Here is a 26,637-nt window from a genome sequence, read left to right as displayed (position 1 = left end):
AAAAAAAAAAAAAGAAAGAAAGAAAAAAAAGTCTTAATAGATTTTCTTAAAATTTTCTTTATGGCTTTTGAATATACTCTGGTTTTCATCTCGATCAGTATATTAAAGATGATAGTACTTTGCCTTGAATAAATTTAATGTTTCAGGAGGTACAAAGGTAATCAAAGTCAAATTTCAGGAAAAGGTTATTTTTATACTTACAATTAGGACAAATACATGCAAGATTTTTCTGTCTTGTAATTTTTTTTGAGACTTGGGTACTCTTTAGTTTTCAAATTTCCTTTTTTTAGTTTTAATAATGGGTAGTTTGTCACTAGCAGTAATGGAAAAATAAAGTAAGGAATATAACACAGTTATACTTTTTATCTTTTTCATTATGATTTTCTTTGGTAAAAGAGTAGGCCAGGCTGGAAACAATGGCACACCACTGTGATCCCGGCAACTCTGGAAACTGCAGGAATATCATAAGTTCAACGCCAGACAGGGCAACTTGAGACCCTGTCTCAAAATAAAAAGTAAAAAGGGCTGTGAGTGTATCTCAGTGATAGAGTGCCCTGGGTTCTTTCTTTAGTAGTACCCCAAAAAGTTAAACAAAAATTAAAAAATAGGCTGGAATGGGGGAAGAGTTGTTATTTAATGGATCTGGAGTTTCAAACGTGCAAGACCAAAAAGTTCTGGAGATCTGTTTTACAATAATGTAAATATGTGACACTACTTATCTGTATGTCAAATGGTCAATTTTATGTTGCAAAAAACTTTGCCACAATATAAAAATAACAACAACGGGGCTGGGGCTGTAGCTCAGTGGCAGAGTGCTTGCCTAGCATGTGTGAGGCACTGGGTTTGATCCTTAGCACCACATAAAAGTAAACAAATATATAAAGGAATGCAATTCATCTACAACTAAAAAAAAAAGCAATAAAAATAATAGGCTAGATGTGAAATTTGAAAAAAGAAACATTAATTTTTGTAGTGTCTTCTTTTCATTCAGAGTTTATTGGTTTGCCTTGTTTTATTCTTTGTTATTTTAAATTTATAAATCCCAACCTGTTAAAGGAATTACATTTGGAAAATACAGAGGCTTTGGGAAATTTTTACTTCATTGAGTAATTATGGTGACATCTTCATTGTGCTCTTCAGAAATGTGAATTTTCTTAGCCATAAGAGATCAAATTCTAGTGTCTTCCCAAACAGGCATGAAAGAGAAAACCTGATTATGGTTTGAGTGTGTTAGGTAGCAGTATTGCATGAAGGTGATGCAAATAAATAGTTCAAGAAAAGCACTTGCTTTAAACAGGTATCTTCTGTTTAGAAGTAGACCTCTATTTTGGCAGATTAAAAAAAAAAAAAACCAAAAAACACTGGGTTTTGTTTTGTTTTATTGTAGTGCTGGGTATAAAACCCAAGACCTCATGAATGCTGGGCAAGTGCTCTACCACTGAGCACTTAGCTCATAAAAGACTGTTTTGAAAAATATCAGGTGTGGGGCTGGGGTTGTGGCTTAGTGGTAGAACACTAGTCTCACATGTGTGAGACCCTGGGTTTGATCCTCAGCAGATATGCTTACACACCATGGTAGTACTGCCAGTTTAAGTTGGTTTCCCAGTCTTTTGTCTTTAGTGCTTTCTCACTGTATCTTTTCTAAAGGAAAAGGAGCCCTAATTTATACATCTGTACTCAGCTTGAGTTCAGTTAGTTATTAAGAAGTATTGATGTGTGAAGTACTTTTAGTACTGTAATATACAAATATAATATTCTTATTTTTTATGCATAGTTTTAAGTATTAAGACAATTATTTGATCCTCTTTTTCTTTATGTAAAAATATTTAGGGCTGGGGTCGTGGCTCAGTGGTAGAGTGCTCGCCTAGCACATGCAAGGCACTGGATTCGATCCTTAGCATCACATACAATAAATAAATGAATGAATGAATGAATGAATGTATTGTGTCCAACTATAAATTTTTTTTTTTAATTTAAAAACACTGACTTTTTAAAATGTGTTTTTCAGTACTAGGGACTGAACCCAGAGGTGCTCTACCACAGAGCTACATACTCCCCCTTTTTATTTTTTGAGAATCTTGCTAAATTTGTTCAGATTTTGATTTTCATATGTATCTTTGATTCTTCTCCATTTTGGGTAAGTTTTTTAAAAGAATGTTAATCCTTCCAAATCAATGGGTTTAATATTATATTATTTAAGCTCCACTTTCTAGAAAATGAAATGTAACAATAATAAAAATAACAAAAATGAGTGTTTATTGAAGACTCAACTTTGTGCCAAGCACTATTCTAAGTGTGTTAAACACAGCCAGTTTGGCTTTAGATTTCATTAACCTTTCTACCATTTATTACCTACAATATTTATGTCCTTAGTTGAACCAATTTTAGAGAGCATCACCTAGAAAAATCTATCGTTAGCAATTAGTAATAATAAATGTATACTCTTTATATATAGTTACTCTCTATATAACATAAACTAGAATATATAGTATTGTGTAATTATATTTGTATATCATATATAATAATACATGTATATGTGACAATTACTGTATAGTATGTATAAGATATACATTTAGATATTATATACTGTACATGTTTACTCCATTATTCAGTGGCAAAGTAGTTATTTTCATATTTCAATCCCAATTTAGCATCAAACCTTGAGTATGTAAAGAACATAGAAAGTTAAAATTTTGTTAATTTTGATGTATTAATAATCATTTCCTTATAATTCCTGACATCAGTAGCCATTCTGTCTGTTCTGGGACCAGGAGTATGTGAGTGTCCATAGCTTTAGAATTATACTTTATAAGATGAGGAGAGGACTGGGAAATGTGACTCAGTGGTAGAGCATTTGCCTGAAGTGTATGAGGCCCTGGGTTTGATCCTTGGCTACACATACACACATATACACAAAGATAAGGAAATCATTCTCATTGTTGTTTAACAAAATGAATTTAAGAGTTTTCCTGGCAAGAAGCTGTTATACCCACTAAATTAGAAACCATTTATTACTATTTTTTTAAAAATTCTGGTTTAAAAAAAAACAGCAAAGTTTACAGTCTTAACCATTTTTAAGCATACTGAAGTTTTTCATCTTGCAAATGTGAAACTCTGTACCTATCACACAGTTTTTTACCTTTTTACTTTCCCCTAGTCCCTTGTAAGCCCATTCTACTTTATACTTCTATGAATTTGACTAGCTTCCTCCTATACCTGTAACCATAGTATTTTTCTTTTTGTTACTGGTTTACTTAACATAATTTTCTCAATGTTCACCCATGTAGCATGTGACGAGATTTTTCTTCCTTTTATAGTTTGAATACAATATTCCACTGTATGGATATGTCATATTTTATTATCACTATTTTAAGGGTTTTCTTTCTTTTCTTTTTTTTTTTGCCAAATCAGTATTTTAAAGTTATACCAAGTGATAGAAGAAATGCAGTAGAATAACACAAATTAATTTCATTTTGACTCTTTAATATACATTGCTATAAATAGTTGATTTAGGTCAGAAATAAAGATTGAAACTTTGGACAAGTGGGTTTTAGGCATTTATTATGTGATTTCTGGCTTTGGGTATGCACATTTCCATACATTATTAGAAATTATCTGTTATTAAGAACAATTTTAACATTCATTGTTTGGTCTTATAAAGATGTTTTCAGTATAATAGCTGTTTTGGGCTCAGGATCACACTATAACCTACTTTTCTATGCACATTTATTATTCTGTAATACATTTGGCTAGTAAATTATGATCAGTTTCAGTCTTAATGAAATCAAATACAAGATTGGCTTTTAAAGGTTCTAGGTGGCCAGGCATGATTGGTGCATGCCTGTAATCCCAGCTACTCAGGAGGCTGAGGCAGAAGGATCACAATTTTCAGGGCAGCCTGAGCAATTTAGGAAGACCCTGTCTCAAAAGATAAAAGGGTGTGGGGAGTTAGCTCAGTGGTGAAGGGCCTTTGGGCTCAATTCCCTAGTACCTGATGAAATAAAAATTCTGAAGGGCTGGCTCAGTTGTAGAATGCTTGTCTAGCATGCCCAAGGCCCTGTATTTAATCCTTAGCACTGCCCCCCAAAAAAATAATATAAATAAATTTAAAAAATAAAAGTTCTAGAGTTGAAAGATTTTTGAATTGTATCAGACCATATGCATTTTCAAAATACTTTTAAAAATATGTGATGTAGCCGGGTGTGGTTGTGCACACCTATAATCCCAGTGGCTCGGGAGGCTGAGATAGAAAGATCATGAGTTCAAAGCCAGCTTCAGCAGTTTAGCAAGGCACTAAGCAACTCAGTGAAACACTGTCTCTAAATAAAATACAAAATAAGGCTAGGGATGTGGCTCAGTGGTCTAGTGCCCCTGAATTCAATTTCTGGTAACCCCCCCCCCCCCAGAAAATATATATATATATATACACACACCCACACACACACATACACACCCACACACATAATACATATATACATCTATATGAATGATGTACATTAAATGTCTCATAGTAGTTAGAATATAAAGTGATGTTCCAAATACTGTAAATAGAAAATTCAGGATATTATAAGGATTGGCTAGAGGGAAAAAAAAAAAAAAATATATATATATATATATATATATATATATATATATATACACGCTAAGAACATTATCAAAATAGAATCTTTAAACTATATATGTATAATTAAGACTAGCTTGATTATGATATTTGCTTTGCTTTCAAAAAGTAAATTTTTTAGAGACATAAAATTTGTCCATTTATATTTACAATACCAGAAACAGTGACCACCTTCCCCATTTTATTCAGATTATAGGTTTCAGATAATATTTATTTAAGCCTTAGGTATACATGCAAAAAAAAGTTTGAGGGGCTGGGTTTGTAGCTCAGTAGTACAGCACTTGCCTAGCATGTGTGAGGCACTGGGTTTGATCCTCAGCACCAAATAAATAAAGGTATTGTGTCCATGTACAACTAAAAAAAATATTTAAAAAAAAATTTAAGGCAATATTTCTTTAGAATTATTACAGATAGTAGACATAAAATATTAGTCTTATACATGACTAGTTTATTAACAGAAATTTTCGGTTGATATACTCAAGGTAAAACTAAGTAAAATTTAACTCCATTGATTTTGTAGTTTATTAGCCACACTATCAGAAAAAAAAAAAAAAAACCTAAACAACTCTGCCCCCCAAAAATGCTAAATGGGAAGGAAATCACTTAACATGCTGAAATGAGGACTAACTCTGTGTTTTGGATTTCCAGTTTGTATTTGTCTTCATTTGGCCCAAGTAAATATTAGTGTTTTAGAAAGCAAGGTGTTTTGCATCTTCATTAAGTATTCAATTAATATTAGTTTTGTTTTCCTGTTTCAACCTTAACATATTTGAGATTTTTTAAACACTATTTTTTTCAAAGAAGAAAAAGATAGTTGAATTCTGTTTTAATACACAGAAATCAAGGTAGCTTTCAATATTTTGCTTAGATTGTTAATGGATTTTCATTATAGTCCTTGACATTAAACTAGTTGATCTGGAGATTTGATTTTACTTGCAGCAGAGTTGATAGAGTAGTCTGCTATATTGTCAATTCACATCTTTTTAGTCCTTTATTAACTGTCTTGAATGTAGGCCCAGTAGCTCTGTGACATTCACAGCTGTACTGTGACATCATAAACCCCATCGTGAGGGAACCTAGCTACAGATTGGAGCTAGTCTACTAGGTGCTAATCAAATGCTGTGTTACAACATTGTGAGGTTTTCCCAGTTTTAAGCGTCATTATTAGGATTTTTTTAATTGCAAAGCCAAGTAAGGCATCACCTTAACCTATTTCTTCAGATTAACTACTGTCTGTAGTGGGATTTTCAGTGGATGTGGTGGCATCAGCATAATCTATGTTTCAGGCATCCTATAGAAGAAGATTATTCTTCAGGGGATCTGGAAAAAAAGGTAAATATTATCTACTCTGAATTCATTGTTCATAGTTTTAAAGCCTCATAAAAAGAGGTATAAAGTTATAAAATATGTTCTTTGAATGTTTTTTAAATTGTCTTAGCACTTGCCTACTTGGTTATTGGAATGTGATGAATACACTTCTAGATCTTACTGTCACTTTCTCCTTCTCTTCAGATTTCTCTTTATGCTTTTTGTGCAGATGTCTACTCTTCTGAGACATTAAACTTTCCACACAAATATCCCCTTTTCACACTCCCCCTACCTTGTCACTCTCCAATCCCTTACCCTGCTTTATTTTTCTCTAAAGAATTGAGCAGCACCCAAAATTATGCATTTGTTTCTTCATCCTTTTTTTTTTTCTCGTAATCTGGCAGGGCCTTTTCTGGTTCACTGCTGAATCCCCACTGTCTAAACACAAGCAGGCTCCCAGGAAATATTGTTGAATAAATAAGAATGAGTTAATTCAAAAATACGGTGTATTCCATTGAAATTTTTACTTATAAAAAAGTCTTAGGATGAATGTTTGATGTCAGAGCGAGTTCTCCATTTCTACCTGTGGTTAATATGTGTTAGTTCAACTGAATGTTTTTTTGTCTTCCTATAAAAGTAGTGTTTTTAGGAAAGACTTAACTAACTCCTTTCTGTTTCCAGAGCTTTTTGAGAATCCTATTTGTACATTGCAAATAAATTATCGTATTCCTTATAGATTGCTGTTTGTCAGTATTATTCAGATCTTTCTTTTGTTTTTCAAATCATTATTTCTTTTCTGAGCTCTAAGCCAATAGTCATTCCCTTAATTCTCCTTGCCTAGTAAACATTTTAACCTGATTGTCCTACCTTGCTTTAATCCTTACCTGCCTAACTGCATCTGTCATCTTACCCAAAGCAAAATGATGCTTCTTTACTTACCTTTTGTTTGGCTTTGGGGGCATCATGCATATATGTTCTTGAATCATCACTCTTATTACTTCTGTGCTATTTATGTACCACATTGAGGGCAGAATAACCCATGCAATCAGTATAATAAATAATAATAATGCTCGGATGTTGAGGGCAGGGAGCCATATTAATTTTTTAATGACTAATAATGATGTTTAGCCTGTAAACTCAATACAGTTATAGCCTTAATACTTATTGCTTCCTCAGTTTTGGTGAAGTCAGTGAGAATATAGAATGACAGGTTCCTTTTTTAAAAGGATACACCTGAATTCTAAGGTGTAGGGTATATTATTTGTGCTGTTTCTCAGAATTTATTTTAACAGTTTTAAGAAAGTTGTCTTATGAGCCTCTACACTGTCCAGAATTTGGACATAACAGAAGTTTCTTTGCAGTTATGGAATCCATGTTGCTTATTTCCAGAATTCTAGGAGTATAGTCTATGTTAGGAGAACATCCTTTTCTGCAGCAGGTTTTTTTGACATTAATCCATTTTTGATAGATCTATTATTTAATAAAGTAATGAGAACTGTACTTAAAGACAGCTAAAGTAACTGAAAGCAAGATTTATATTTAACAAAAGTCTATGAGTTGTTCTTGAATTGTTTTTTTAGTTCTTCAAAATAATCTCATCTGTTTGAAGCTAGAGCATTTCCCCACAGAAATTTAATATGGGCACTACACTACCTGCCACCCTAGTCCACAGGTCCACTTTGGGGCATACTCATAGTAATCTTGGGTTCCTCCGCTCCTTCCATTTTAAGTTCATTGTTTTCAGATATTTTACTCTCTATATGTATTTTTCAAAGCAAAACATTGAGAGTCACTTGATATCTGATAGAGTATCTCTGAGAACTCTTTAATTCTACAGAGAAAATCTTTTGACTTGGGGAAATGTAACACCTTACAATTTTCCACCACTAGCCAGGCACCTTGAAAGGTTGAGATGGGAAGATCACTTGTGTCAGGAAGTTCAAGATCAGCCTTGGAAAAATAGTGAGACCCCATTAAAAAAAAAAAAAATCCAGTAAAGGAAAAGCAAATATTCATACCCTTCCTACTTCCCTCCAGATGACCCATACACATGGTGGTCGAAGGACAAGAACAGAGGAGCACCATATAATCTAGGGAGCTAGCCCACAAATCTAATTGTAAAGTTTGTCTCCCTCCTCTGAAATGATAGTAGCTGGGCAATCAAGCCTTTTTTTGGGGACAAAATCTTTTTGGCTTTTTTCTTTCATTTTTTATATAAGTTAGAAAGCTTAATTTATATCTTGCCAGTCTCTGACATGAGCTTCTATCAGGGTTACTGGACATGAGTGTTTTGACTGTACTGCTACATTGGAGCTGAAATCTCAGCCTGTTTTGCCACTCTGTTCTTTAAACTGGAAGTCAGGGTATAGGGGATATGTTAGTATAGAGCACCACTTTTCAATGTGTGATGCACAGAACCTTGGGTAAGATGCTGAAGATGCTTTCAGAAGGTTTACTAGGGCATCACTTTTATTTATTTATTTTCTTACAATACTAAGATATTTCAACATTTGCACTAATGATACAAAAACAATATTGGGTAAACTAGTGGTCTTAGCTTCAATCAAATCAGTGGCACTGACCTGTATGAGTATCATATTCTTTCCCTCCCCCACTTCTTTTGATTCCCAGGGCCTCCCACATGCTAGGCAAGGGCTCAGGGCTCTGCTACTGAGCTCTAACCCCAGCCCAATCATTGTATTCTTAACTGCCATTCGCTTGCAGTTAAAACAAAACCAGTTTCAGTTAAGAACATCCTCATTGAAGCAGTAAAAATTGTCAGTTGCTTAAATCTTGACCCTGAGTATATATTATTCTAATATCTATGTCATGAAGTAGAATGTTCACAGAAAGCACTTCTGTTGTATACTGAAGACAATGATGTTGTTGAGGAAACGTGTTATTGTTTGAATAGCAAGGCGAATTGGCTGGATTTTGTTTGTACATAATTTTTTTTTTCCTCAAAAAAATGACTAACAGCCAGATTATGGCTATTTAAACTTGAAGGTATTTTCTCAAAAACCAAGTGAAGTGAGCTTGTCACTTTAAGGACAACAAGTGTTTATTGGCAATAATGAAATTCAGGGTTTTAAGCAGAAATTTTAAAATTTGGAAAACCTGCATCTGCCATTGTGACAGTATTTGCAGTTTTCTGATGAAGTTTGTGCTGTTTTAGTGAATTGATTTCTGACAGTGTGTCATAAAATACGTCAGCATTTGGACAATTTAAGCCAAAGTTTCCCGAATAACTAGTGCATGATGTTAACAAAATCTTGAATGGGTAAAAGATCCATCCAAAGTAAGTGATAGACAGTATTTTTTTTAATATATTTTTTAGTTGTCACTGGACCTTTATTTTATTTATTTATATGTGGTGCTGAGAATCAACCCCAGTGCCTCACACGCTAGGCAAGTGCTCTTTTACTGAGCTACAACCCCAGCTCAGACTAGTGGGTTTTGATGTAACTGATAGGGTTTCAGATTGCACATTGCAACTAAACTTTGAAAACTTCCACTTGTCCAGTTTTGACGTTTATCAAAAAAGATTATCTATGTTTTCTGGGAAAGCTATTATAAGAGTGCAGTAACACATGCCTGTAATCTTAGCAACTTGGGAGGAGGCTGAAGCAGGAAGATCACAAATTCAAGGTCAGCTTAAGAAACCTAGCAAGACTATATCTCAATTCCTCAGAAAACTTGGAATGGATCCACCGTTTGATCCAGCTATCCCACTCCTCGGTTTATACCCAAAGGACCTAAAATCACCATACCACAGTGATGCAGCCACACCAATATTTATAGCAGCTCAGTTCACAATAGCTAAACTGTGGAATCAACCTATGTGTCCTTCAGTAGATGGATAAAGAACATATGATATATATTCAGTAGACTATTATTCAGCTTTAAAGAATGAAATTATGGCATTTGCCAGTAAATGGATGGAGTTGGAGAATATCATGCTAGGTGAAATAAGCCAATTCCCCCACTAAAAAAACAAAGGCTGAATTTTGTTTCCTCTAATATGTGGATGCTTAATTCACAATGTTGGGGGGGTACTAGTGAAGAATAGAGTTCCTTAGATTAAGTAGAGGGAAGTGAAGGGAGGGGAGGGGATGGAGATGTGGGAATATGAAGGAAAGTAGAACATAACAGACATTATACCTTATGTATATATGTGACTGCATGACTAATTTGATTCTACAACTTGTATGCTCTGAAAAGTGAGAAATTATATCCCATCTATGTATGATATAACAAAGTGCATAAATGCATTCTACTGTCATATATAACTTAATTAAGACCTATCTCAAAATAAAATTTAAAAAAGGACTAGGGGGGAAAAAGAGTTGGGAATGTGGCTCAATAGTAGAAAACTTGCAGAATGTGACTGGGGCCTTGAGCTCCTCCCCAGCATCAATCAATCAATCAATAAATAAAGCAAGTAAAAGCTATTTTAATACTATTCCCTTTTAAAATCATGTTATCTATATCAGGCCCAGATTTTTTTTACATACCAACTAACACAACATGTAACAGATTCATGGCAAAAGTAGATATTAGTATCTTCCGTTAACTAGACATTAAAGGAATTTGTAGGGCTGTGATTGGGGCTCAGTGTGTAGGTAGAGCACTTGCTTAGCATTTGTGAGGCACTACTATGTTTGATCTTCAGCATCACGTAAAAATAAATAAATAAGGGCTGGGTTTGTGGCTCAGTGGTGGAGCGCTCGCCTAGTGCATGCGAAGTCCTGGGTTCAATCCTAAGCACCACATAAAAATAAATAAAATAAAGGTATTGCATCCAACTACAAGTAATAAATAAATATTAATAAATAAACAAGGGGCTGGGGATGTGGTTCAAGCGGTAGCGTGCTCGCCTGGCATGCGTGCCGCCCGGGTTGGATCCTCAGCACCACATACAAAGATGTTGTGTCCGCTGGAAACTAAAAAATAAAATATTAAAAAAATTCTCTATCTATCTTTAAAAAAAAAGTTTAAAAAAATAAACAATATTAAGGTATTGTGTCCATCTTTAACTAAAAAAAAATTGTTTTGATACTAGAGATTGAATTTGGGGGCGCTTAAGCATGAAGCCGTATCCCCAGCCCTTTTTAATATTTTTTATTAGAGACAGGGTCTCGCTGAGTTGCTTAGACTTTGCTAAGTTGCTGAGACTGGGTTTGATCTCTCGGTCCTCCTGCCTCAGCCTCCCAAGTCACTGGGATTACAGGCATGAGTCATCGGGCCCAGCTAAAAATTAAAAAAACAAAAAGGTGGGTATTTGTAAAAATAGTGTCATTAAATATCTTTTGTTTGCTTTGTAAAATGTAATTGTTTTTCTTAAAATGTGATTATGTTAGCATGTAAGGGACTTATTATTTGGAAATGAATTACTAAATATTTTTAAAATAGTCTGTAATTTCTATTATGATATTATATTTCTGTGGATAAAATCAGAGGAAGCCTGGTGTGGTGGTGCATTTCTGTAATCCCAGCTGCTAGGGAGTTGGAAGCAGGAAGATTATAAATTTGAGGCTAGCCTGGCAATTTAGCAAGACCCTGTCCCAAAATACAGTATATGTTAAGGGCTGAGAATGTAACTTGGAAGTAGAGTGCTTGCCTACCAATCACCAGTACGGCAAACAAACACACCAAAACAAAAACCAATGGAGTGCTGAAGCAGGCTTGTAATGTCTTGCATAGGCCAGTTGTGTACATCTTTTTCCAATTTTGTGTCTAGTATCTTCATTGGTAGCTTCAAATACTCCATAGTATGAGTGTTTATATCATAGAAATCAGCAAAAGCCACAAAGCAGGGTTCCCCCTACACAAGATCTGGTTATTAATTTGTGTGTGTGTGTGTGTGTGTGTGTGTATGTGTGTGTGTGTTAGGGATCAGACTCAGGGCCTCACACATGCCAAGCAAGCACTTTACAACTGAGCTACATCCCTAGCCCATTTTAATTTTATTTTGAGACAGGGTCTTACTAAGTTGTCGAAGCTGGCCTCAAATTTGGTGATCTTCCTGCCTCAGCCTCCTGAGTATCTGGGATCACACGTGTGTTCCCCCATGCCCAACTGTGGTTATTAAGTGTTTACCAACACTTAACCTGGATATAAATCATATAAATAAAAGTTCCTTAAAATTCCTAGCAAATTTTAAGTGTAAAAGTGTTCTGATATTAAAAGGTTTGAGAACTAGTTGTTTGGAGAAAAGGGAGACCTTTGGTAATTAGTCAACACAGAGATGGGTACTTTTTTATAATTCATACAAAGTTGCCTTTTGTGCCGAGAACACTTGTCAAATATAACCATTTTTTTTTTCTTTTTAATTTGTAATTGTTAAATCTGCTGGTTCAATATGGGATTTTTTTTTTTCTCCCCCTTAAAGTCTAAGGTAGACTATGAGAGGGCAAGGCAAGCTGAAACTGGCTCTTGGCCTGCATATTAATCTCCCCTGCCCTGTCATTTTTTTGCTGTATGTCCAACTGTTACCTAGCTCAGATCAGGGTCTGGCTCAAGCTCTGACTTCCACACAAAGCCTTCACTTACTGTTCACGTCCACACCGATCTTTCAAATCTGTATTCTGAAAACATTCATGGTCCATAAAGAGAAGCAATTTGTTCTATACTTTTCGGTGTGCTACTGTTTCTTAGGTCTTTTTTCAATTCTGTGCTTTACCTTAGTGAGACTAGTATAATGCTCAACAGATACTTATCTTGTATGGATAAAAGATTTTTAACTTTTACACTGCCAGAGAAATTTGCTTTCTAGGTGAATGACATAAATAAATCTTACTGTTGTAAACCCAATTTTTAATGCCTTTTGAAATACTAGTAAAGCAGATTGTAAATCATTGGTATTCTTTAAAGGTAACATCACACACAGAGGCTTCCTTCAAAAACTAATATCTTTTGGTTCTGTTACCACTCTTGGTAGAAACAAGTGGCTTTCTAGGCATGGTGGCATATACCTATAATCCCGGCAGCTCAGGAGGCTGAGGTAGTAGGATCATAAGTTCAAAGCCAGCCTCAGTAACTTAGGGAGACCCTGTCTCAAAATAAAATACAAAAAGGGCTGGGGATGTGACTAAGTGGATTCAATCCCCAGTACAAAAAATAGAAAGAAAGAAATAAGTGGCTTATTTCATTTCCAAGGTCTTTGACTGTTTTGAGTAAGTCATAGTAAATAGTAAATCTTAGAGAAATGAAGCAAAATTTCTAAAATCACACTGGCCTATAGGACAGAATTGTTTACTACTTAAAAAACTTAGCAGGTTTCAAGTTCAAAGGAGTAGAGGTATTTTGTCTTGCTGGTAGGGATCTCTGTTGAAAACAAGAGCAATTTAATGACTACATGTTCTTCTCTGCTTAAAGCTAAGTGAAGTTCTGGTCCTCTCTTTGGATGCTCTGTCTCTGGGGAGAGGAGTGCCAGGAGGCCACGCCAGCTCTGAGGCAGGAGCTTTCTCTCCATCAGAGATACTAGGGCTTGAAAGGACCTGAAATTTCTTTGGTCTAGACTTTTTTTTATGTGATAATAGGGACATAAAAATTACTGTGGCTTATTATTAAAATAGAGACAGGGTATCAGCTTACATCTAAAATAGTATTAGAATTATTATAGAACTTATACATATGTATGTAAAAATTCACCATATTGACATTTTATCTTCGATTTCTCTTAAGTTGGGGTACTTTATACTTTAGCCTCAAAAAGATGTCACTGTTAGTAGTCATGAGGTCGTAGTGAGGTAGTTTAACTGCTTTAGAACCTTGTGCTTGGAACGTTCTTATCCATCGAAGCATGGGCACCAAAAGTGAGGAGCATGGGTTCTTTAATATCTGTCACATCAGAGAATGACAGTTCCAGGACAGTGACCAACTCCTAATGGTAAGTACCCCAGCTGATTTGTCATTTCTTAGAAGCAGGAGAAAGAGAAGTTAGTCATAGTAGTGAGTGGTGTTTCTTAAAAATAGACAATAGCAAATTAAGGTTCAGCTTTAATCCTCAATGATGATCATTTTTGCAGGTTTCTGTAGCTGGATCAGGCACTGGAAGAGGCTCCCCAGCTGTAACTCTAGTGCAGTTACCTTCGGGCCAAACTGTACATGTCCAGGGAGTAATTCAGACACCACAACCATCGGTTATTCATTCACCACAAATACAGACTGTTCAGGTTAGCTTCCTTCCTAGATGATTTGTCGTTGATTTCTCATTGACTTTCTTGAGACTTTTTTGTTTTTCTTTTACTACTAATTCATTTATCATCATTTTTCTCTATGAAGATTTTATACTCAAATCTTTTAATTAGATGTTTGAAGGGATTTCTTTTTTTTTTTTATATGCTGTGCCATGTACCTTGCTAAGTGCATAGATTTGACTTAAAAGTTGAAGTTTTTGTTGTCTGCTTTTAATTTGCAGAATTAGTAATCGCTAGATAAGCAGTTCATGTCTTCTTCAAGTTGTTCTGTGCTCATACTCAGATTTATTTAATAAAGCTCTCTAGTGGTACTTTAAAGTATCTTGAGTGTTCTTTGGGAAAGATGTCTGATCATGTAATATAAAGATTTTAGTACTGATACTGTGTTCGTGTATATTCACATTGGTAGGTGGGTAGAAATTTAATTTTTTAAATTCAGTGTATGTAATCCTTAGAAAGTGATAATGATGTTATTTATTTATTTTGGTGCTAGGGATTGAACCCAGGGCCTAATGCATGCTAATCACACATTCTACCACTGAGCTGCACTCCAGCCTGAAAGTGATATGGTATTACTGTCACTTGACTATTATGTTTATATGTCATGTACCTCATTCATATTAAACCTTGGCTTTTGTACATGTTAATGTGGTTGTGACCCAGAGATATATGGTACTATTTATCAAAATTTGTTACAAATCCTTAACATTTCTTGAAGGTAAAACATTTTTATCTGTAGATGTGAATTATTAATTATGCATTTTAGAAGCATACTTTTCTTATTTACTAAACTTATTTCTTTTCTTAAGTCAGTTTGTTAGTATCCTTTAAATTTCAAATTATTTGAGCCCAATTGATGGAAAAAAAATCTGTGAGGAAAATTGAGATACATGTACATGTCTTATCCTTTACCTGCACATTTGAGTAGGGTCTATCACAGAATAAGAATGAGGCTTATAGCATGACATTTGATGTGATAAATCCACATGATTTAAAAGCTTGGTTATCTTTTCAGTATAGGTATCATTTCTTTATTATTATTATTATTATTATTATTGGTACTAGGGATTGAACTCAGGGGCACTCAGCCACTGAGCCACATCCTGAGCCCAATTTTTTGTATTTTATTTAGAGACAGGGTCTCACTGAGCTGCTAAGCACCTTGCTGTTGCTGAGCCTGGCTTTGAACTCATGATTCTCCTGTCCCAGCCTCCCAAGCCACTGGGATTACAGGAATGCGCCACTGCACCCGGCTCTTTTTAAATTTAATTTAATTTTTTTAGTTGTAGATGAACACCTTTATTTTATTTATTTATTTAATGTGGTGCTGAGGATTAAACCTAGTGCCTCACACATAATAGGCAAGCACTCTACCACTGAGCCACAACCTCAGCCCTAGGAATCATTACTAGTTGTTCAAAAGTAAAATTCTCATCATTGTCTTTTATTTTCTGAGGTGACCCTTGATTCCAAAAATTTCTAATTCTTTCCGACTCTAATAATAAAAGAAGAAAGTCATTCCACACTGTTCTTTGTAATATGACTTTTATTTGGGTGCAGATATTTTAACTTAGTTTTAACTTGGTTGGTATTAGAAGAAAATATTGTCTTATTACTTGACTTTTTAAATCTTTGTTGAATTAATGGTTTTAATTGTCTTTGTAGAAATAAGTGCTGGTGGATCTTAGAATTCTATATGTTGGACATTGGGAAAGATAATTTCCCTGCTTGAACTTTCTAAAATGGGTAAAATACTAGCCTACCTCACAGAAGGGAGTTGCTATGGTATTGGTTATATGACAGATGTATTAAAGCCCAGTATAAAATGGTAAATTTTTAGTAGTAATATTATGATTGTCTAGTGCAACAACATATTTTTTTCAATAAGCTCCCCTTATTTGTGGAGTGTCCATTACCAGAGGTTATGTGGTTATATGTGTAGGCAAATATACACACATATTTATGGGCTTTAGCAATGATACATTCTTGCATGCATTCTGGATATTTTGGTAACCTCTTGATTTTTCCCAAATCAAATTCTCAAGTAATTGTAGTATTAAGTAAAGTGAGTTTTATAAACTCAGGTACTCGAGTCCCTCACAGTTAAATGACTAAATATATTGACAGCAGACATGTTGTAGCAATTCATTAGTTTTCCGACTTTATCAATCCAATTATTGTATTCTTATATGACTTGAAAAATGAAATCATGCTCAAAATTCTGATCCTTCTTTTTAAGGAGAAATCCCTTATTTTATTTTTAAGACTTAACTCCATTAAACCCTACCCTGCTCCTTGTAATATAAATCCTAACTTTATTCTGGTTTATACTCTTGTTTATTTAAATGTTTTTTCTCCTTTGGCCCTATCTAATACCTATTTTGAAAACCCAGCTCAAGTCAGCTATGGAATAGTGAAAAAAAAAAACAAAAAACAGTGAAATTGAGGGCTTTTTTCCTGCCTCTGTCACTGGCTTACTTACTCCTTGCTGGAATTATAAGGGCACTTTCAGGGTTAGGATCTTGACTCTGGCGTATCTTATGTTTTGCTCTTCCCAGTGAAGTCTCACTTGACATTTGAACAACTCTTTCTGTTGCATTTTCATAGTATTTATTATCTATACCATTTCTTTCCATACTTTTTTTTTCAACAACTTTAATGTTTGTGTTTGTTTTTCCTTTCTTGAACCAGATCATGAGCTTTTAAAATTCAGGTTCACTGTGTTTGGGGGCTCCACAGCACCTGGCTCAGTGTTGTACACAAAGACCCTTAACTACCATTTTATTTTTTTTAACGAGGAAAATCTTATATTTTGTGATGCATTTCAGAAAATCTTATGTTATAGGTAGCAACAATTGCAGAGACAGATGAGTCTGCAGAAACAGAAGGTGTAATTGATTCTCATAAACGTAGAGAAATCCTTTCACGAAGACCCTCTTATAGGTGAGTTAACTGTTAACTACTAGAATGATACTTTGTCCAAGAAGGTAGAAAAATTACATTACATTTTTATTCTTATTTATTTATTTTTTTGTTCCAGGGATTGAACCCAGTGGCACTTAATCACTAAGCTACATCCCCATCCATTTTTTTGTATTTTATTTAAAGACAGGGTCTCACTGAGTTGCTTAGGCCCTCACTAAGTTCCTGAGGCTGGCTTTGAACTTCTGATTCTCTTGCCTCAACCTCAGCTGGGATTACAGGCATGTGCTACTGTGAAGAAAAATTATAGATCAAAGCAATTCTTTTAAGTCTCATTCATGTATCTTAATTAGTTATGTTGTTAAATTGTATTTTAGAAAAATACTGAATGAACTTTCCTCTGATGTGCCTGGTGTTCCCAAAATTGAAGAAGAAAAATCAGAGGAAGAAGGAACGCCACCTAACATCGCTACCATGGCAGTACCGACTAGCATATATCAGACTAGCACGGGGCAATACAGTATGTATGCTGCGATTAAATATGATACAGTGCTAGCTTTAAGTCTTCTCTAGTTTTATTGAAGCAATTCTGGTTTTGGTATTAAATTGTTTCATTTTAAAATGCATCATTAATACCTGAACTGTATATCTTAGAATGAAAAGTACATGTTAAAGAAGTGAGAGATTTGTATTGACAGCTGTCATATACTTTTGAAAAGTAAAAATTTTATTGCTGAATATAGAAAAATTGGGGTTAAAAATAAAAGGAGAGTTTTCTATTTATGTTTTATTCACCTTAAGTAAAAGTTTGAAAGTTATTGCTTTTTTTGGTCTTTATAATGAATGCAAATGTAAGATATAAATGTTTGTATTTTATTCTTTTGTTGGCTTTTGTTACCAACAACATATTATACTTACTAATCTAAAAGAGGTCCCTATGTTTTCTAAATTATGTTTTAATGTAATTCTGTTTTCGCTACTCTCTACTGTTAATTGTGTTTCAGTTTTTCCCAAAAGAGAAAAAATTATTTAATTTTAAAACTATAGCAAATGGATAGATTATTTTATTTGAGATTTTACACACCAATAGCTCTAAATAAACAGATACATTCACATTTAGTCTTGTGCATTTTAATGGATTGTTAATTCTATGATTTTTGCTCTAATTAAAATACTAGGTTTTTTCTTTCCCCTCAAAAGAAGAATGATAGATACAGAAAAATAATTTTTAAAAAGAGAGGGCAAAGAAAAAGAAAGGGGAAAGGATGGGACGGGGGTGTGGGGTAAGCAACGTCAGTATTGAAAACGATGTGATATTAAATCGTGTTTGTCCAAATAAGGTGTTAAGATTGTAGATATATTCTCTGTTTTCCCCTTTAAAAGTAACAATCTCTAGAAAAATTTTAAGTCTATTAAAATAAATTATATTCTTTCATATGTAGTCATTAATTTTTAATTTTTTTTTTAGAACTTTCTTTTGTGATGGATTTGCAGTATAAAATTGTTAAATTAATTTTCCTTTGGTGATTTTGGGCATCTTCTATCAGATACCTGTCAGTATTAGGTGTCATTTATCTATGGCCCCCAATGAGTGGACATGTTCAAAATGTCCAAAATCAGTGTTAAGAGAAGAAAACCCCCCACTGCCTGCAAGAATTAGACTTTGAGGTTTTCACTATTGTTTCTGTTTATTACTTCTCACTTATATGCTTTTCTCATCTGGCCCACTGGGTATATGTGGTGGGAGTTTTAGCACTGTTCATCAGAGTTGCCACCTGGTATGTCTCTGGAATTTGGCACCAGGCTCCAAAAGTGTAGAACTTCTATCCCTCATTTCCCAGAGGGGTGGAGCAGTCCTGGGACCTGCTGGAGTAGTATCCTCACTGGGTAGCCTGGCCTTGAGCAGCTTTATCCATTTACCCTGGAGGGCTATACACAAGTTAACATTTTTTGTTTGTGTCATGAAAAGAAAAAGATTGGAATTACTGTAGAAGTAATGGTAAGACTTTTTAAAGTTTTGGGGATGATCGGAGAGGCTTTTATTTTGACATTTCTTTGGCATATCTTAACACCGCTTAGTAATTCTCAAAGAAGCAGTGATCTGTTTATAAGGTAACAGGGGAGTGTTAGAGGTTAATTTGCCTAGATTATTGGGTGAAAGTTTGAAATAGTGAAAACATATGGAATTGAGACGATGCTGAAGCTAGAGATGATATAGAAAGGCACCCCCTTTCTGCCATTTGATATCACAGTGATCAGAGCTAAAATTATTATTTTTTGCATCTCAAGTTTCAGTCTGAAGTGAGAGCAATGTAAATTGCTAAATTCTGGGGTCAGTGTGAAGACCGAAGGTGATAAACGGTAAATGTAGTTGGGAAAAGACATGCAACTATTGAAATATAGGTTTGCTGTGTTGGACTCTCATTTATGTTCATTAGGCTTTTCCCTCCAGCCAGTTCCTATACCTTATTCCTTGTGCTTTTGGTGCTATCTCATAGCAGAGAACTCAGCATTAAAACTCACTGTGTATATATACAATAGGGGGAGGTGTAGTCAGGAGCTATGGTTGAGAACTAGAAAACTGTATGTTTAGAAATTAGACATTTATCTGTTTGCCTAGTAAGATGTCATGGACTCTGTCAACTGTTTTAATTTAGACCTATACAGTATAATCCTGATGATTATTTTAATGAGAAATGGTGGTTGTTCTTTATGTCTGCTCTGTAGATAAAATTACCACACAAAGCAATATCAAAATTAAACTTTAATACACTTTTGGGGACATTTAGTGACACTTGTATATGTAGATAACTCATTTGAGAAGTAAATACTAACATTTATACTTTTTTAAAGTCATTTATGGACTTTAGAGAATAATATATATTTATATGCACACAAGATCCATTTTAATTAATCTTATTTCTTACTAGAAAAAACAGATATTAATGCCTTAATATTGTATCTAAAGATCTAGAAATAGAAACAGTTACTAGTATCCTTGGGATTTTGGAATAGAGGACTTTATTTTATTAGAATTTCTGAATATTTTTCTGTGTGTGTTTTGGAGACTCTTTCATAACCTTTTATTATTTATTTGTTTTTTTGGTACCAGGGATTGAACCCAGAAGCACTTAACTTCTGAGTCATATCCCCAGCCCCCTTTTTTAAAAATATTTTTTGAGTTGTTATTGGACCTTTATTTATTTTTTATTTATATGTGGTGCTGAGAATCAAACCCAATTCCTCATACATGCTAGGCAAGTGCTCTACCACTGAGCCACAACCCCCTGCCTCCTCAGCTCCCCAGACCTTTTTTGTATTTTGTTTATATACAGGGTCTCAGTTGCTTAGGGCCTTGTTAAGTTGCTGAGGCTGGCTTTGAACTCATAATCCTCCTACCTTAGCCTCCCAAGCCATTGGGATTACAGCCATGTGACACTGCTCCCAGCTCATAACCTTTTATTATAAAAGTGTTCCTTTCCGTTTAGGTTTAATTCTTTGTTCAACATTCATCCATGCGTGACTTTCCCCCAAACTTTGCTCTTGTTCTTTAAGATGATTATTTTATTATTTTTAACTTTGTATAATGAGTTGACTGATATTAAAAACAAAAAATTTAAATGTGTTTAAGTTGAAGAAATAAAATAAAAATATATGTACTCAAGTTTTCCCATATAAAAATAATTACATTTTTAATAGTTGAAAGATATTTTCAGAAGTTAACTTTCTTAATTCTAGCTTTTTTTTTTTTTTTTTTTTTGTAGCAGGGAGTAAGTTGCCTCAGCCTGGAATAAGTTTAATAAGACTCCAATAAGTTGGAATAGGATACTTCCAGGGTGTAGACTTAAGGCAGAGACTTAAGATAGGTTTTTAAAATTTTTAACATAAAGCCAGGCATGTTAATATACACCTATAATCCTAGCTATGCAGGAGTTTGAGGCAGGATGAGTCCAAGTTTGAGGCCAGCCTGAGCAATTTAGTGAGATCCTGTCTCAAAATAAAATAAGAAGGGTAGGGGGATGTAGCTCAGTGGTAGAACACTTGCCTATCATGCATGAGGCCCTGGGTTTAACCTCAGTTACTGGAAGAATAAAAATTAAAATAGGGTGGGTTTTATTATTGTAGCACCAACAGAGCTAGGCCTGTAAAACCTTTACTGAAAGTAAAGATCTTAGCGTATAGAGTTTCTGTCTAATAGTTAAGTGGGACTGGGGGTGTGGCTCAGTGGTAGAGGGCTTGTTTAGCATTTAGCCTTGGGTTTTATCCCCAGCACAGCCAACAAATGGTAATGTGATTCTGGTCAAAGAAAATCTGTTCTATCTCAGGAGAATATATGAAAGATGGCTACTGAGAGAATCTTAAAATTAGCAAAGAATGTTACTTGCTGCATCAGATGTTTAATATATTCAGTAGATGAGAAAATTCATAAAAACAAAGCAAAAGCAAGAAAGGTGTGCCTGCCACCATACTACACTCAACCTCTTTCCCTACCAATTAAAAGCTATCACCTATGACTTCAAATTGTTCTTTTTCTAGATGTTGTATGCCTTTACATTATTTTACTAGGAATTTTGTTAGAATAGGTCTCTGTTAACTCATCTTTACTGGAATTCTTGTACATGAAAGGTAAGTAGGTCAATCCACTATCCACCATTATGAAAAGACAATGTGAACTTTGTTTAAATAATTCAGAATTCTTGGGAGACTCATGAATCAACACCATTTCTTCATGAAAGAAATCTGTACACATTCTAAAGTAAATGCAGTTGCATTTATTATTAGTAGTAGTGACTTAGCTTATATTCTCCCAGGGTAACTTGCAAAACCATTTAAAATACTGTTTCATGTAAATATGGCTCTTTAACCACTATTTGCCTCTGCCTGAGCAAAATAGTGAAGTCTTATTTCAAAATGATAATGATGATGATAATAATAATAATAATAGAACATTTACATGGTTTATTTGAATTAGCTCGTATGTACAAGTTTAGAATTAAAAATATAGCATCAAGAGAAAATTTAATTTTCTCAGATAAAATTTTTAAAAATATTTTTAGTTGTAGATGGACACAATATCTTATTTTATTTATTTATTTTTTTATGCTATGTTGAGAGTCGAACCTAGTGTCTCACATGTCCTAGGCAAGCACTCCACCACTGAGCCCTAACCCCAGCCCCCTCAGATGAAATTTTAATTTGGACAAATTCTACTTCCTCCTCTGTTCATGGATTTTTTTTTCCAGTTTTCTAACCTATGTATTTATTGTCCTGGGGGTTGAACCCAAGGATGCTTTACCACTGAGCTATATCCCCATCCCTTTTTATTTTTGAGACAAGGTCTCACTAAGTTGCTTAGGGCCTAAGTTACTGAGTCTGATCTGAACTTGTGATCCTCCTGCCTCAGCCTCTTAAGAGTCACTGTGATCACAGGTGTGCACCACCTCATCTGGCTCATTCATCTTTCTTGTCATATTTATTGATTATATAGGACTTAAAATGCTACTTTTTGAGTTAAAAATTTTTACCAAGATTGTTGAATTTTCATCCCATAAGTAATATTCTCCATACTTTTAATGATAATAATAGCTGTTAGAGAAAAGTGCTCAATGGCAGCGGAAGTAGCAGATTTCCAAGCAATTTTGTGTCCCAGAATTTTTTTAAATGTATTGCCTTTGATTAGTTGATATATTATCTTATCTGTATATTCAAGGAATATGGCACATTGGGAGGAAGGGGAAGCATTCTTGGGTTAATACTGATTTGAAACTAAATATTATCACCATATAAGGATGTATATAAAGATGTTTGTATGATGAGCTAAAACTAACTTAGAAGGAATATACTGAGTAAATTGATGTTACCCTTTTCCTGTCTAAAATTTAAAAAGTCTTAATTTAAGGTCATCATGTCCAACATTCAACCAGTAGGTGTTGAGTGACGTGCTTGCTTATGGGGTATAACTCATGTTGTGGGTTAATTATGGGATATAATGCACATTAGACTTTAGCAAAAAAAAAAAAAAAAGTTTAGGTAGTTCCCAGAGCAGTTGGGATAATAGCAACCTAACCTTTATCTACCACTATTGTGAGCTAATAGCATACTAGCAGGTTTGAATTAATTTGTAATGGAAATTGACATAGAATTTAAATGATTATGCGATCTCACTGTTCAATTTTAATTCAATTTAAATTATTTTATGAAATGTTATTATTTATTTTAAGTAATATTTTTGAAGATTACTTAAAAGAGGAAAAAATAAGTGTGTATATAGACATTTACTTCTGCTTGAGTCTCCATCAATATCATGGACCAGTGTGGATTCCTCAATGTTATCAACAAAAATGTATGTGGTCATAGTTATAAACCTTTTTGCCTCTGTTGCATGTTTCACTCCAGGAAAGGATTAAGAAAGCCTAGGTCCCCCGAGTAAAATGAATAGGAAATGCAAAGGTATTTTATTTTCATTGGTCACTAATAACTTTTAAAAATGATTAGTCTGATATGCAGGGTTTGTTTTGAAATACCTTAAGGGACGGGGGAAGGCAGGGGAAATGAATGACAAATAGTTCTCTTTACTCTTACATTTGCTGGAAATTTTTCACTGTAAGTTTTTTAAAAATGCTAAAGTAGAACTTGTCCAAATTCAGTTAATTTTATCTTATTTTTTTCTGCTATTTATCTTGATTTATGTTTACTAAAAACAGATTATTCTATCCTTGAATATTTTGAAACCTAAGAAGTTTTCTACTCAAATCTTTGAATACAGATAGGCACATACAAAGCCTGTTTCCAGGATCCTGAAGCATTGGTAAATCTTGTTTATTATCAAACAAGAGATAATATTTTGAATGGGAATGTCCTTTGCCATTTGATAATGCCAAAATTAAGGGTCTCTTCAGTATAAAAAATGAAACTAGGTTCAAAGCATGAGACTTATCAGTAGAAATATTTTCCCCTGGAGCCCACTTGGTGGGGGAGGGGGGGAATGGTGGTGTTTGTTTTCCATATCTAATCATATGTTGACTTCATCAGAAAATAATATGGCAAGAGAAACAGACCTTTGGTTTGTGTGTTCATAGTATGAAAACAGAGTAGTATGGGTTGGAACTTTAGGGGAAAAATTATTGGGAAAAGGGGGAAATAAAAAACAAGAGAAAATGTAGATTTTTCTTATCTATTTCATGATTCCTAAGTACTATTCCAAAAGCTTCATAATTGTATTGGTGTTTAAAATTAATTCTGTAATTGGAATTAGAAATTATAATTGTATTGGTGTTGAAAATTAATTCTGTAATTGGAATTATAGTATGTTGTGAGAAAATGGTAGCCATTCATTTCATTTGTTGAGCTCCTGCTCTGTGTTAGGCTTTGTGCTTTTACACATCATGGTTCTAATGCCTTTGGCTCTTCCCTTTAAAGCATTATTTCTGTAGCATCAAACTAATTATCAGCTGAAAACACGCATTCAAATATAAAATTTATGTCCAGGCATGAAGACCTAAGAGAGCAATATCCCTTGCTTTTTTATATTTCTCTTTTAAAAAGTTAGGTCTCTCCCAAACCCCTTAAATATTAAGGCCAAATCCTTGGAATCTTTGGAGAGTTATAGTTTGAAAATATTCTATTTTTATTTTTATATTGTATTATTTTGGTACTAGGAATTGAACCCAGAGTACTTTACCATGAGCCACATTCCCAGCCCCTCTCCCTTGTTCCCCACCTCTGCCCCCACCCCCACCCGCCCACCTCCGCTTTTTTTTTGATACTGAGAATTGAACCAGGGTCTTACTGAATTGTTTCGGGCCTTGCTAAGATGCAGAAACTGGCCTTGAAATTCTGAGCCTGCTGTCTTACTCCTTTTTATTTTTGTTTTGAGACAGTGTTTGCTAAGTTGCCCAGAATGGCCTCAAGCTTTTGATCCTCCTGCCTCAGCTTCCCCGATTGCTGGGAATACAGGGATATTCCACCATGTCCAGCTGAAGATATCCTATTTTTAAAATGTGTACAGAATATAATGTCCTAAAGAAGCCTGATAAATTAATATTATCACAGGGTTTTTCAGCTTTAGTACTTCAACATTTTGCAACTGATTCTTCAGTTTCTGTCAATCCTACTCTAATAGTAACCTGTCAGTGAATTAAAGAAACAGCACGCATTTGTATTGAAAACTTTTTAAAAGTGTTAACCCATTTTTCTGTAGTAGGTACTAGAATATTAGGTGAAAGAACTGAAAATTTGTTGTTACTTTTACTCTTTCTGTAGTTCTAATAGGCTTATGTTATCAGATTATCACCTAAGTGGTCTTTGCTTAAATGCTATTAAAAATGTTGGAAATGACTTGAATATATTTGGAGTATGTTTTAAATACTATTATAATATTCCTGTAAGGCACTTACCTTGATCCATACATGTTGTTATTCTGATAATGGGCTTTTAAAATCTTCATTGTAAAGTAGTTAGCTAGTTTATGTATGATTTTTTTTTCTTTTTTTTTAAAAAAGGATAGCCATTGGTTCTGATTAATTTCTACTGTTTAAACTAAAACATGAAATCATAATCTTTATGTTAAAGTATAGCAGACCTATTAGATATTTTAAATAGTACTTTTTTGTCCATTAGAGAAATGTTAAAACATTTTAGCCATTATTTATTTATTTAGGAGTGCTGGGGAAGGAACACAGGGCCTCACATGCACTAGGCAAATGCTCTACCATTGAGCTACATCCCCAGCCCTAAAACAAAACATTTGATCAGTTATTCTTTTGAAACTTTTAACCAAAACCAGTCAAAGTAATTGGGGTGTATCCCCCTCTCAACCTGATTATTTTTCTCTTGAGAGTAGGCCCTTTCTATCCAAGATAGGGTTGATCTTCTGTCATTAAACAATAGATAAGGGCTGGGATTGTAGCTCAGTGGTAGAGCGCTTACCTAGAGACAATATGTTAACTTTGAAGCATGACTAGCTAATCTCAGTATTTAGAGGAACTTACCTCATATTTGTTGTATTCCTGATATTTAGTAGAGATAAATATTATAGCACAAATTCGTCAATAGAGTTAACTGGTAAAGACCTTTTCAACTTAACATTTTACATTACAGGATTCTTCTGCCATAGTTAAAGTTATAGTTTACAGTTTTGTAGTTTTGAGTTTTTTGATATATGTTACTTTAAAAGACACTGTCTTTTGACGATAAATTAGAAAAATAGCTGAATGAAGGTACAGACTCATTGAAATTGCAATGCTTAATGGAAATTTTGCTGAGCATTTCAGAATGTTATTTATAACTAAAAATACAGGAGAGAATGGAGAACACCAAGAAGCTGGGCATTCTCCCTGTCTGCCTTGCCACTCTCTTTTAAATAATTTTAGTTGGATGGATGCCAGGGAGAATAAAAATTTTATGGGTCCCAGGAATTTCTAAAAGTTCAAAATATTAAATATACTCAGGTGTTTGTAAACTTTTAAAGTCTGGTCCCTGGCCTGGGGATGTATCTCAGTGTTAAAGCACTTGCCTAGCATGTGCAAGGCCCTGGGTTTCATCTCCAACACCACAGAAATCAATCAGTCATTCAGTATCTTCTCC

The 26,637-nt window shown here is 34.2% G+C and overlaps 1 protein-coding gene across 23 annotated transcripts in view; it reads left to right on the top strand.

Moving 5' to 3' along the window:
- Crem (cAMP responsive element modulator) overlaps positions 1-26,637 on the top strand; it is a 78,383-nt gene that overhangs the window by 25,814 nt on the left and 25,932 nt on the right. For 10 of the 23 annotated variants that reach the window (XM_027928508.2, XM_027928505.2, XM_027928515.2 and 7 more), the window contains 3 exons: positions 13,960-14,106; positions 16,976-17,073; positions 17,430-17,572. The exons of 1 other annotated variant lie outside the window; for it this stretch is intronic. In XM_027928508.2, coding sequence (XP_027784309.1) covers positions 13,960-14,106; positions 16,976-17,073; positions 17,430-17,572 — 388 coding nt within the window. Of the gene's footprint in view, positions 1-5,842; positions 5,954-13,959; positions 14,107-16,975; positions 17,074-17,429; positions 17,573-26,637 lie in introns of all 23 variants that reach the window. 12 more of the 23 variants (XM_027928512.2, XM_071599882.1, XM_027928517.2 and 9 more) reach the window with 2 other exon arrangements.

Source organism: Marmota flaviventris, chromosome 12 (assembly GCF_047511675.1).
Source record: "Marmota flaviventris isolate mMarFla1 chromosome 12, mMarFla1.hap1, whole genome shotgun sequence".
Classification (NCBI taxonomy): Eukaryota; Metazoa; Chordata; class Mammalia; order Rodentia; family Sciuridae; genus Marmota; species Marmota flaviventris.
This window is presented reverse-complemented; position numbering and strand designations above follow the sequence as displayed.